Source organism: Crotalus tigris, unplaced genomic scaffold, assembly GCF_016545835.1.
Source record: "Crotalus tigris isolate CLP2741 ecotype Arizona unplaced genomic scaffold, ASM1654583v1 scf7180000019302.1197242, whole genome shotgun sequence".
NCBI classification, from domain to species: Eukaryota; Metazoa; Chordata; class Lepidosauria; order Squamata; family Viperidae; genus Crotalus; species Crotalus tigris.
Window position 1 is genome coordinate 711196 of NW_024097477.1, and position 13303 is coordinate 724498.

Sequence of the window (13303 nt, forward strand, 5' to 3'; positions counted from 1 at the left end):
CCAAGAAGAAAGGATTAACTTGGTGATCAAGTGAGTACATTCTGCTTTCCACAGAATCAGTCTTCAGCAGTTGCACTTCGAAACATTCTCAGCCAGAACTCATTAGTTTGTTTAATGTACGTTCAAAGTTACATCACTGAAATGAGTGACTTACGACCATTTTTTCACATGACCATTGCAGCCTCCCATAGTCATGTGATCAAAATTCAGCTGCTTGGCAACTGACTCATACTTATGACGGTTGCAGCGTCCCGGAGTCACACAATCCCCTTTTGCAACCTTCTGACAAGCAAAGTCAATGGGGAAACCAGATTCACTTAACAACCGTGTCACTGATTTAACTGGTGCAGTGATTCACTTAACAACGGTGGCAAGAAAAGACATAAAATGGGGCAAAACTCACTTCACAAATGACTCAGCAACAGAAATTTTGGGCTCCATTGTGGTCGTAAGTCAAGGACCACCTGTACAACCATCCCCAGCCTGAATCCTAGACCAGAGGATTCCAACCCCCGATCCATGGGCCAGTTCCAGAAATCAGTCCATGCAAAAAAGCAAAGCCCCATCCGTGGGATGCAGACAGTACATGAAACCACGCCCCCCTGGTCCACGGAAAAACCTCTCCATGGAACCTGTCCCTGGTGCTCAAAAGGTTGGGGACCTCTGTCCTAGACTGTTCCAACCTGAGCAGAAAGTATTAAGCTGCTACATACAGCAAGGATATGACAACTTAATAGGTAGGCTCACATAAACCCAGGGAATTTAAAGAACAGTTGGACTGACAGTTATAAAAACAGCCATCTAAAAACTATTGTGAAATACACCGTTCCAATAACCAAAACAAATTGAATGCAGCACTGTTGGCTGGATTCATTCCTACCTTCCTAAGATGAATGGGGCTTGCTATGCTCCATTGACCAGCTTCTCTGTTAACCCAGTCTCTTTATCTTTGCACTAAAGTTTGCCCCATAAACAGGTTTTGCATTTGGATGCATTGCTGGCTCCGTGGCTCCCGATAATTTCAGCTCCAATTTACCTGCGGAAATCGGCAATCGCTCTGCTGAACTCTTGCTAGTTTCTATATAAGTTGAAAGCATAATTTGTCTCAATGTCTCTAACGGGCCCTTAGATTTCTTATTCTTGTGTACATTTTGTTCTATTTCATAAAAGCAGAAAGACTTCAGGCAGCTCATTATTAGGTGATTATTACTGTTCCCAGCTGGTTAAAGCCATTCATTCATTACCTCCTGCCTTGAACCGGAATGAAACCATGTAAAAGGCTCCAACTTTTTGGATTAGAACCAATTTGAGCCTTGGTTTCATTTGCAATCTGAGATGGTAGTCTTACCCTTTTCATAGCTTGTGCTAGCTGTACTGTTGTGGATTAGGTACTTTCAAGTACTTTCTGATAAAGTTGTGAGGGTATCCATTTAGTTGGAAGAAGCTGTATAGGTCAGGGGTCCCCAACACCCAGGCCATAGAACAGTACCGGACTGCAGCATGCCAGCAACCGGTCTGCACAAACAAGCGAAGCCCCATCCGTGGGATGTAGGCAGCACACAAAACCACTCACCCTCCAGTCTGTGGAAAAACCTCTCTCCACATAACTCGTCCCTGGTGCCCAAAAGGTTGGGGACCTCTGGTATAGGTGACCCATTTCCTTTTTCTGGTGTTGTGAGTTGCTTCTGTGCATTTGTACTCATCTGAATAATGTTCTTACACAACACTTGTGGGAGTTTGGGTTGTTACTTTGGTAATGGAGCATTTGCTTAGGGACAGGTTTTTGACTGATTTATTTCTAATTTGCCATTGTTTCCTCTGCTGAATTTTAAAATAACATTCATAAGGAAACAAACCCCACACTCACTGATGTTATTACCTAGTTGTGTAATGAAACATCTGCAAGTAAATAAACAAGGGAATGCCAAGGACTCCACAATTCAACCCTGAGCAACAGACACTCTTTTCTACTGTGTTCTTTTCCTTTCAATCTATCCCTGGAATTTTTAAGCCTTCCATCTATTATTAAATACATCTGAACTGATTTTTCATAACTGGGTAGATTTAGTATGTGTTAGGGTATTTAAAAAAGGACAAGACACTCACTTGTGATACAACTGCAAATGAAAGATTTTCTCCCTTATATAACCTACCAAATGCATCCCACCTGCTGAAATTCTTATCAGTAAGCCATTTTAACCAGTTTAGTAAACCATAGTTTATTAAATAAACCAAAATAGCTGCATGCAATGCTCAGCCCTACAGCAGGATTAATGTTAATACGGTAGCTGTATTCACACAGCTTATTAAACCAACCCTGCCCTGACAGTTTAGAATGAGACTTGAACTCAACCTCTGCATCCTACAGTATTTCATCTGTTACCAAAAGACTTCAAAAGTTAATCAACCACACCTGAGCAACAATCACAATATAACTTTTAAAGTCATACCACATTAACATTATCTCTGCTGATAAAAACTGTTTACCCAACAAATAAACCATCAATTGGTTTGCAGTCTAGGACCACTGAACTCAACCCAAACAAACCATGTTTACTGTAGTTTGGCAGTATTGGGCTTCAGAGTTTAATGACCATGGTCTAAGCAGTAGGTTACTTGATATTTGCTGGCATTTTCAGAAGCTAGATACTGTAGTCTGCTCCATAGACAACTGAACAAAGACTCACTCAACTCCTGCCTTTCTAGCCAAGAGTCCTGATTGCTGTCTGGCCTTTAGCTGGTTGGTTTCTGATTGGTGCAGATTAGTGAGCCCTGGTCTCTGATTGGTTCTTTTTTACACCTGGTCTTGACTGGTCAATTTGGTGGAGTTAGTCCTGATTGTCCCTTTGTTTATGCCAGGTTCTGATTGGTCATTTTTGGAATGCTGATTCCTGATTGTCTTTGTGCTGGGTTCTGGTGGTTAGTCTGTGCAGTTGAGTCCTGATTGGCTCCTTGTCCAAGCGAGTTTCTGATTTCCTCCTGTTTTGGAGCTAATTCCAAAAACTACTTTGCCTCATAGTTGCTGGCAAAATGTCAAGAAATCTGTTGTCTAGAACATGGTTACTAAAATCCTGAAGCCCAACACTGCCCAACACAGATATACTAGTTGTGAATGCCTACACACCAGTATAAATCGCTTTAAGTTTTAGCATGTTGTGCAAAGCTGAGTGTATAGCAATCTTTGTGCTTTATTATTCAGAGTCTGTGGTTTGGCATGCAGACAGAGCTTAACAGTTATTTTCCAAATGATGTTTTGTCTAAAGAGGTTTAAGTGCCAACCTGAAATGAGCATTCCAAATTACAGTCTTCAAAATATTAAGGTTAGGGATTAGCATAGATGCAACTGTGACCTTTATATTTGACATACACCTAAACAACTTAGATCTAATATATTAATAAGTGCTTGTTCTGTATGCTAAATCAGGCATACAGAAGAAGTGGTAGACTTACCATATCTGAAGACCTTTAAGACCATCCTAAAAAAAAATGGTGACTAGGGCACATTAGTTATTAATCATGCACGTTTTAGTTCATAAATTGCCTAATTAAATTTGCACTTGAATAAAAAATACTAGATCAGGAGGAAAATGAATGACCTTTTTTAAAAAAGATTATCATAAAAAAAAAGAAATTTCCTGATTTTTATATATATATATATATATATATATATATATATATATATATATATATATTAATATGGTACTTATTATCTGCACAGTTTTTTAAAATATGAAGACATTAACATTTATATCCAGTTAATCAAGACATTTCCTTAGTTTATCAAAAGTCTTTTAAACTAATTTTGCAGTGCATCAGCTCTTTATTTTAGCCTGTTAAATGCTTGGTTCTGTACTTCTGAGCATCAAAACAAAAAAATGTTAGTATATGTAACTAGTGGTTTCTGACCTCAACATTACACTAAATCATAACATGACTGGATTAACTTTGACATAGATTAATTTTGACATAGACATAGATTATATGAATCCAGCCAATTGTAGTTTATTCACTATCAGATAAAAGTGAAGCTTAGGGTGATGTGCTAGATGGCAGAAGTGAGTCACCCTCCACTGTTTTCAAATGCAGAGTCAGATCCTGTTATAGGGTTGGAAGGGATCTTGGAGATCTTCTACTCCAAACCCCTATCCAAGGCAGGAGACCCTATAACATCCTGGACAAATGGCTGTCTAATCTTGTCTTGAAAACTCCAGCAATGGAGCATCCACAACTCCGTTCCATTGACTAATTGTTCTCACTGTCAGGAAATTTCTTCTTAATTCCAAATTGAATCACTTACTTAGATCAGTGCTTTTCAACCTTTTCACCCATTGTACCACTTTTAGGATATGGCAACATCCGACTACCACCAGTCGCCTAGCAAGGTGTCAAAAACTTGATGACCCCTCCCCCCCCCAAAAAGGAAAAAAGTGATAAAGTACAGGTAGTCCTCGACTTACAACAGTTCACTTAGTGACTGTTCAAAGTTACAATGGTACTGAAAAAAGTGCCCCCAAGCCACAGCTGAGCAAGACACCTGCCTGCCCACCCGGCCGCGCTCTTCCTCCTGTCTGAGGTTTTCATTGTTGTGAGCATTTCTGTTGAGGATTGGCAGCAGGGGGGGGGTGTTTCAGTTTTATTCCCCTTGTCTTCTGGGTGGTTGCAGCAGGTTTTGGTCACTTCACAAGACCCTGGGACACTGTGACCATCATAAATATGAATCAGTTGCCAAGCATCTGAATGTAAATCACAAGACCCTGGAGATGCTGCAACATTCCAGCTGATGGGCACTTCTTTTGGGCTCAGCACAAGCGCCAGGATCAGTGCCGAGCTCCAGCTCCCTGACAGTCCCAAAGAAGCACCTATCAGCTGGAAAGTGGCACTGATCCTGGTGCTTCCGCTGAGCCCTGACAGCCCTGCAGCTCCAGCATCTCTCTCTCAGGCTTGTGCAGTGCTGCCACCGGTTCAGCTCATTCCCCTCCCCCGCTACCACTTTTCTAGGATGGTTGCGTACCACCTGCCAGGTGCTAATGTACCACAGGTGGTACCCGTACCACTGGCTGAAAAGCCCTGACTTAAATGAAAGAAAATACTGAGTTACAGTAGAGCTGTCTTGCTTCCGACTGACGAACCCAACCAAGCAAACATCTTCAAGACATTCCAATCTCTTAATGTAAAATCTTACTGAGTACACCATTTCGGCACATATCAAAGCAAAACCAGCTCTGGAAAAACCCAAGCCAAACCCCTATAGTAAAAGTATAAATTCCCCCTCCCATCCATGAACAGGTCACATTGCCCAATTAGGAGCAGATATATTGTTATGAGAAAATGTTTCTGCATTGGCCAAACAACTAGTGTCTCGTCCTTGAATCTCACAGTCTGCCTTCTTTATCTTTGAGCCTGCATTCCATTTCCCCATTCCCCCTCCACGTTCGTTAGCAAGCTAAGAAGCAATAATTGTTGCACCAGCAAAGTGAACTTCAAGCTTGACAAGAGCTAGACTGAGTTGTGGGAACTCCCCTAAAACAAGTTGATGAGAAATCATTTCTGAGTGATTGCCCAGAATACAATATGGATCCATCTGAGAATAAGTTGGGAATCAAAGCCTACTTGAAAGAGACTTATTGGATGGATTAAACTGAGCTACAGCCTTTTTTTTTTTTCAGAATAGCATAGAAAGGAAAACTGGATTCACTTTATGCTGGACCAATTATATCAGGGGTATAAAACTCGTCATGTCACATGACATGTCATGACATATCGCAACTTTTGCCCCATTGCTCCATTTCCCATGGGCGCAGTTTCAGCATGACGCATCCGGCCCATGGGCCAGCAGTTTGACACCCCTGTATTATATGGCCCAATACACTGACTCTTAATGGCTGTGTCCACACAACAGGTTTACCCACCTGATCTTCTTATTTTGTTTTTTTCACACAATACACTGATTTCACATAACATGCTAAAAAGTGGTTGACTGATACATAGTGTGGTGTGCCACATGAACAGACGTTTGGTTCTTCAAAATCTTACCGCTAGGTCTTTCCCAATTGTCTTGGGTGAGGAAAGGAACTGAAGGTCTTTTGCATGAAAAGCAGGTATTGAGTTACTGAACTATAGCCTTTCAACAGCTGTGGCTTGTTTCACTAGTGCCACAAGTAAGAAAAACAGTTTATGAGCCGAGGTGGTGCAGCAGTTAGAGTGCAGTACTGCAGGCCACTTTAGCTGACTGTGTTCAGCAGGTCAGCGGTTCAAATCTCACCGGCTCAAGGTTGACTCAGCCTTCCATCCTTCCGGGGTAGGTAAAATGAGGACCCAGATTGTTGGGGGCAATGTAAATATATATATACATTGCTTACTGGTGTACACCGCTTAGAGAGTGCTTGCACTTAAAGCAGTATATAAGTCTCATAAATAAATAAATAAATAGTTGCAGCAGCTGGTGCAACTTCCACAACTCTGAAAGCAGCGTTTTCCAACTTGCACTGGCATCCCTGGGGATAAAAAAAGGATGTTGCATGCGTTGTGACACATTCGTACGAACAATGCAAACATTATGCAATTTGCATCGGTGACAGAAACATGCAAATTACATAATTCATGTAATTTGTGATGTCATGCACTTGACATCTAGGCTGGTATCAGATGGATATGCTAATAAACCCGAGGATCTATTTTGTTCCAATGACTTTGATCTATCCCACCCTGTCAACAGGGAGGGTGTGCTATGTAACCCATTGGTCAAGGAGATTCGACTGATAGAATCTAGGAGAAGGGCCTTCTTAGGTACTGCCCCAGCCCTGTCGAACATCTTAACATCCAGAGGCTGGTTTATTCTGGAAAAGGAAAAACTAGCCAACTAGCATGGAGGTCTAAAACTATGATGCAGCCCTGGGGATGGCTGGTGGTCTGAGGGCATTCCTGTTGCCTTATTAACCTTTTTTAACTTGATTGTTTTTTTATCATTTTACTTGTTTTAAATTCAGATTTTAAAGTATGCTTCCATTCATGTATGTATATAGTTTTATAATGAAGCTGTAAACTGCCCAGAGTCACCTCAGTGAAATGGGCAATGTAGAAATTAAAAACATAATTAAAATTTGCTCTCCCGCCAGATGTTTGGGGCTGCAACTTTCTTTGCTCCCAGCAACTGGGTCAATGACCATATTGCCTGGAAATTAAGAGAGTTGAAATCAAGACCCAATCAGAAGGCATCAGTTGAGAAACTGGCTCTGTTTTACATAAGAACCCACTTATAATTTAAATATGGAAAAGCTGTTGCCCCCTCCATACAATGGACACAACTCTGTCGGATCCCTTGAAAACAATAAAATTAGGCATACTAAATTATCAGAAATTAGACTTGGAGAAAAAAAAATCTCCATTGTGCTTTCTCTTTGTCTAGACATTCCTTCTCATTTGATACTTGCTGCATACAGTTCAAAAATAGCATCAGGCATTTCAATTCTATTGAATTTTCATAGCTGGTTCACTTGTTCTTGAAAGATTTATTCAATTTTTCAATATCAGAGATAACTCAGGTTCATATACAACCTGCCATAACCTAATAACTATTATTTTGTTTTGTTTAAGTCTTATCATTCATTTAACAATAAAAATGCCACTATATTCCCAATTGTAATACCAAAAAAAAAAAATGGTATAAACCATAATTCTCATTATCCCATTACAAAAGTCCCAGATAATCAGATGAGTCCTTGAATAAATGAATGCGTTCTTACAGTGAGATCTATAACATTTGTGTGACTGTCTCAACATCTTTAAGAGAGGATAAGCATATATAAACAGATTTATAGTATGTACCTGACAGGAGCCCAATAAATGATTGATAAGCTGCCAAGCTTAATATGCCTATCACAACAGGTAGGAAGAAACGTAACAGATGAAGTGTTTTTCTGGCCTTGACCTGCCTTGACCAGGTGAGGCTGGTCTGGCAGGGCTGATCAACTCTGTACAGGTAGTCCTCAACTTATGACCACAATTGAACCCCAAATTTCTGTTGTTAAGTGAAACATTAAGTGCATTTTGCCCCATTTTATGACCTTTAGTGCCACGGTTGTTAAGTGAATCACTGCAGTTGTTAAGTTAGAAACATAGATGTTAAGTGAATCTGGCTTCCCCACTAACCTTGCTTGTCAGAAAGTCACAAAAGGGGATCACATGATCCCAGGACACTCCAACCATCATAAATACAAGCCAGTTGCCAAGCATCTGAATTTTGACCAGGTGACCATAAGTGTAAGTGTGAAAAACGGTCATAACTCTGTATGGTCATTAAATGAATTGTTGTGAGTTGGGGACTATCTATATCAGTGGTTCTCAACGTTTGTGTGACGGCGACCCCCGTCACACAAACATTTTGCGCATGCGCGGCGCTGCGCGCATGCGCGGCGCTGTGCGCATGCGCGGCGCCGTGCACACGCGCGGCGCCGTGCACACGCGCGGCCCATCCCCATGCGCACCCCCATGCGTGCCCATGCACGCCGGGCGTGTGTGGCCGCCCCCATGCACAGCACGCATGCGCACGCCATGCACAGTGTGCATGCGCTGCCCGCCCCCATGCGTGGCACGCATGCACGGCCCGCCCCCATGTGCGGCGCACATGCACGGCCCGCCCCATGCACGGCATGCATGCGCGGCGGCGGCCCCCATGCGCAGCGTGCATGCACAGTGGCACCCCCCATGTGCAGCGCGCATGCGCAGCGGCACCCCCTGAGGGGAGAAAATGGCGGATCGCCTTCTTTGGCGACCCCCGAAAAATGGTCGATCGACCCCAAATGGGGTCGCGACCCATAGGTTGAGAACCGCTGATCTATATAGACCTGAAGATTGTACAATTTAAGCACACTGACTTTCCAGCAGTGCTTTCCAGGATAGGTGGTTTCATGAGCTCAGGGTTTGGTCTCAAGAGTAATTAAGCAAGTGAGTCACCTGCAATGCTTTCCAGGAACGTGGGGTATCGGGGAATGACTGACTACTACCTCAGGTATTCAAATTATAGTGTCTTTTTCTAGCCTCCCCTTCATCTTCCAACGGGAGAGGAGAAGCTTCACGGCCCAAAGAGAACCAGGATTATTAAGCAGGTGGGGGAGAGCCAGAATCAAACATGTTTATTTGTACCACTGCGGCCAGTCAAGTTTCTCCTTCTAGTTCTTTAATTGCAGCTCCAGGGAGAAGGTGTTCAGGTTGCCAAGGCCTTCCACGGCCTTCCCTCTTCTGCATCTACCTCAGCCTGTTCTGCAGAGATGAGCAGGTGAGAAGGCTGATTTGCCTGCTTTAAAAATTACAGTTCCCAGCTGTCCTTTTTTCTGCCCATCATTGAAGATCTAGCAAGTGGCCAAACTCAGCCTCAGCCAATTAGGAAAGGACCACAAGGGATTTAGGCAGGATCAACCTCTCTAAGGTGGAGGGAGGAGACCCTGCCGTCTACTACCTAATACAGGTAGTCCTTGACTTACGACCACTACTGACCCCAAAATTCCCATTAAGTGAGACATTGGTGAAATGAGCTTTGCCCCATTGGATGACTTTTCCTGCCACAGTTGTGAAGCCAATCACTGCAATTGATAAATTGACAACCCAGCTTTGAGTGAATCTGGCTTCCCCCTTTTGCTTTGTCAGAAGGTCCCAAAAGGTGATCCGGTGATCCCCGGCACCCTGCAAAGGTCAAAAATAGGAACCATTTGCCGAGCATCTGACTTTTGATCCCAGGATCGTGGGGATGCTGCAAAGGTGATGGTGACTAGGAAAAATCCATCCTAAGTCATGAGTTTTGTGCTATTTTATGACCTTTCATTGTTAAGTGAATCAGTGCAGTCGTTCAGCCAATCATATGACTTCCCTACTGACTTTGCTTAACTGAAGTTTGCAACATGAGCCTCCGGCACACTGCAACCTTCCTAAATCCATACCAGTTGCCAAGCATCTGAATTTTTGATCAGGTGATGGAGGGGGGGGGAGAGAAATGCCACAATGATTGTGAGGGTGACAAATAGTCACAAGTCCCCTAACTTTTCAGGACCGTTGTAACTTTGCACGGTCACTAAACGAACTGTCCTAAGTTGAGGACCACCTGCATTTCTGAAGGGCACAGGCCAGCAGCTTTGCCTTGACAATCCTAGAGACCCCCTCCCTTCCTCCATTATAGGCTAGGTCAGTCTTGGACCTCGGAGGAGAGATTTGGTGGAGAATTGCGGGTTTTTTTTTTCTTCTTCTTCTTCGTCTCTGCGTCCGCCCGCCCGCCCGCCCGCCCGCCTGCCTTGGAAGCGGCCAGCGCTTCGTAAGGCTCCTTCAAGCTGCGCTCCGGTCTCGCGGACTTTTCTCGCCCGGGTGAAGCGGGCGGGCTGCCAATCCGCCTTTTCGGCCAGGCGCGAGCGGCCGAAGGAGGAGAACCGCCTCCAGCCAGGGCTTTCCGTCTGGGCCCGGGGCGTCGCGGGGCGGCCCTCCTGCTGTTGCACCTGCTGGGCTGAAGAGAGCAGGTGGCCCTTCCGGAAGCCAAGCCTGCCCCGCGCCCAGCCGCCATCCCAGAAAGCGCTGAGTCGAGCCCGCCGGACCGCAGCCCTCGCTCGGCTGGGAGGAGCGGCGAGGACGGACGGACGAGGCGCTCGCCTCTCGCTTCTCCCCTCAGCCGCTTCCCCAAACTTGGAACGGTCGAAGCTTTCTTTCCCCCCACCTCGCGCCGCCCGCCTCTCGCCTCTCGCCTCTCGCCGCCGCCGCCGCTTCGCCAAACTTGGAACGCGCGCAGCTCCCCCCGCCCGCCTTCCCTTGGCCAGGAGTTCCTCTTTAAAGCCTTACCCGCTGGCCGCGTCAGTCACTCAGTCAGTCGGGCGGGCGGGCGGGCAGGCAGGCAGCGGCGGTAGGAGGAGCTCCTTCGCGGGAGGAGGAGGAGGAGGAGGAGGCGGCCGGCGAGGCTCGGAGACTCGGGAATGGAGCGGCGGAGAGCGCGTACATGAGCGACGAGGCCGGCCAGCTCGCCAGTCGAACGGGGAAGCCGGCGAGGCAAAAGGCGGACGAGGAGCCGCTGCCGCTGCTTCGCTCCGGCTCCGCTCAGCCCGCCGTGGCCGCTGCCGCCGGGGGAAGCTCGCGAGGGGCTCCGGGCAGCCGAGGAGGCAAAGAGGAAGGAGGAAGCGGACGCGGCGGCTCATCGCTGGGCGAGCGCGCCGACCACCGTGGGCGACCCGAGGGCTCGAGCGCGCAACTTCGGCTCGCATCTCCCGCCAACTCCGAGGAATGAAAGCTTTCCAGGCGGATTTGGCTCTGCTCTGCTTCTTTCTGCTCAGCCAAGGTAAGCGAGAGACAACGACCCTCCCCACCCCCCCCGCCGTTAGATTTCCTTCCTTCCCTTTGGTGACTTTTCCCAAATTCCTATCCTCGGGACTGACTCCGGGATGGGAAGCCCGCCCGACCTGCGCTTAGAAAGAGAAAGAGGGGGGGGACGGGGGGGAGAACGGGAGAAACTCCTCGCGACTTGGTGCCCGGTGCTGCTCCTTGTCCCTTTCTCGGGCTCTCTCTCCCCGTTGCCCGAAGGGGAGAAGGAGACCCGGGAAGGGGGGTGGGGTGGGGTGGTGGAGGGCGAGGTGTGCGTTTCTCTTTGGGAAACATTGCGTTGCGTTGTTCGGCTTTCCTTTCTTCTCTCCTTCTCTCCTCCTCCCCCTAAAAAAAGGAAAAAAAAATGAGTTTTGCTCTTGCCCGCTGACGGTGAAAGCGGGGTTCGAGAAGGCTTTTGAGATGCCCTTTTCTGCACGCCTGGAAAGAAGGGCAGGAGGAGGAGAAGGGGGGGGGCAACAGCTCTTTCTTGGCCACCTTTGCTCAGAAGGGTCGACCAGGCTCGTCTTCTTTTTTTTTAAGCATCCTTATTCCACCACAAGCTCCTCGAAGTGTTGATAGGGTTTTTTTTGGGGGGGGGGGGGGTGGTATTTGCCCGGTAGAGGTTGGTCCTCCTTCAGCTCCTCCGCGGTTTTGTCCAGGTATCGGCGTCTCTTGGTTACTCCGAGGCAGCAGGCGAGAACAGCCGTTGCGATTTTGCTAAGGGCAGAGGCAATTGCCTTCAGCTTTGGATTTGGAGGGAGGGGGGGTGAGGGCTTCAGCAGAAGCCTGTAGGGTTAAGTGCGACCGACCGTAGGAGTGACCCGGGTTTGGGCTGCGGGAGAGATCTCAGAAACCTGTGGTTAAACTTGAATCCTGGAAACAGTTTTCTGCTGCAGTCTCCTTGGTTTAGGAAGCAGATCCGGAATAATTTCTGGAGCTGGGATGGAGGCTTGGATCTGGGATGTTGGAAGGTCACCTGTGGAATTAGGGAGTTAGAAGAACTTACATTTTTCACGGTGGGTACCCTAGAATAACACCCTGTCCCCATGCCAAAGCTATGTGCCACCTGAGCCTCAGGGTGACGTCCACCTGTTCAAGCTCCCTGCTCTGGGAGCTGTGGTCCCTGGGTGTTTTTGTTCTGAGGAATCCAACAGGTTTATCTGTGGATGAAGTGAAGAGGCAAACTTAGGTGCTTATGTCTCCTCTGCTGGAAGTATGAGACTGGGTAATTATTGCTGTGCTCCCCAGTTTTCATTTTCATTTTGTATTTTGTCTTGTTTGAGCAGTTTGTGGAGGGTTGGCTCTCCCTTTCCTTCTTGAATATCATCAGAATGGCTTCTTTTTATGCTTTTCAAGAGGCCAAGATTTGAGAAGTCTGCTCTTGATTATAATTTTGTGATGATGATATCAGCAACTCTCCTCCTCACTTTTTGGAACCAGGAACTGCTACCTTAGAGGAACATACAGAGAGTTGGAGGTACACACAGACAGGCATTTAGGTGGAGATCTCAGAGGGGTTTGTTCTTTTTTTTCCCCTTCTTCCTGATTTTCTGCTTCAAAGTCTGGGCAGGCAGGAAAGAGGAATGCACCTTTAAAAGTATTGCCATTAAAATTCCAAAGCTCTTTTCTGTCCGTTCCATAAAAAGTGTGTCCTTACAGTGCTTGTTGGTATCTTTTGGGGTGATGGTGTAGATCTTTTGCCAAAGCTATTCCTGTTCCTTTCTACAGCAGAGTAATTCGCTTATGTGTGTGTGTGTGGGGGGGGTGTTTATATTGGAAGGCACAAATGATAGGATAGCAGGAAACTGTGTTACTAGTCCACCAAAACATGCCTGGGGAATCTGGCATTGGTTTTATCCTTTTGCTGTAAAGATCAAGCCAGCATTTAAAGTACTGTTAAAAGACTGAGCGAGATGAGCTATATACAAGAAGTTTTCTCTGCCAGATGACTATCTAAAATGCATTTGCTACTGAT

The 13303-nt window shown here is 46.1% G+C and overlaps 1 protein-coding gene across 2 annotated transcripts in view; it reads left to right on the forward strand.

The window, feature by feature from the left end:
• Positions 1-10908: 10908 nt before the first annotated feature.
• The window catches only part of LOC120316229 (kin of IRRE-like protein 3), a 474406-nt gene continuing 472011 nt past the window's right edge, over positions 10909-13303 (forward strand). For both annotated transcript variants that reach the window (XM_039361571.1, XM_039361570.1), the window contains exon 1: positions 10909-11305. In XM_039361571.1, coding sequence (XP_039217505.1) covers positions 11251-11305 — 55 coding nt within the window. In that variant the 5' untranslated portion in view covers positions 10909-11250. The remainder of the gene's footprint in view (positions 11306-13303) is intronic.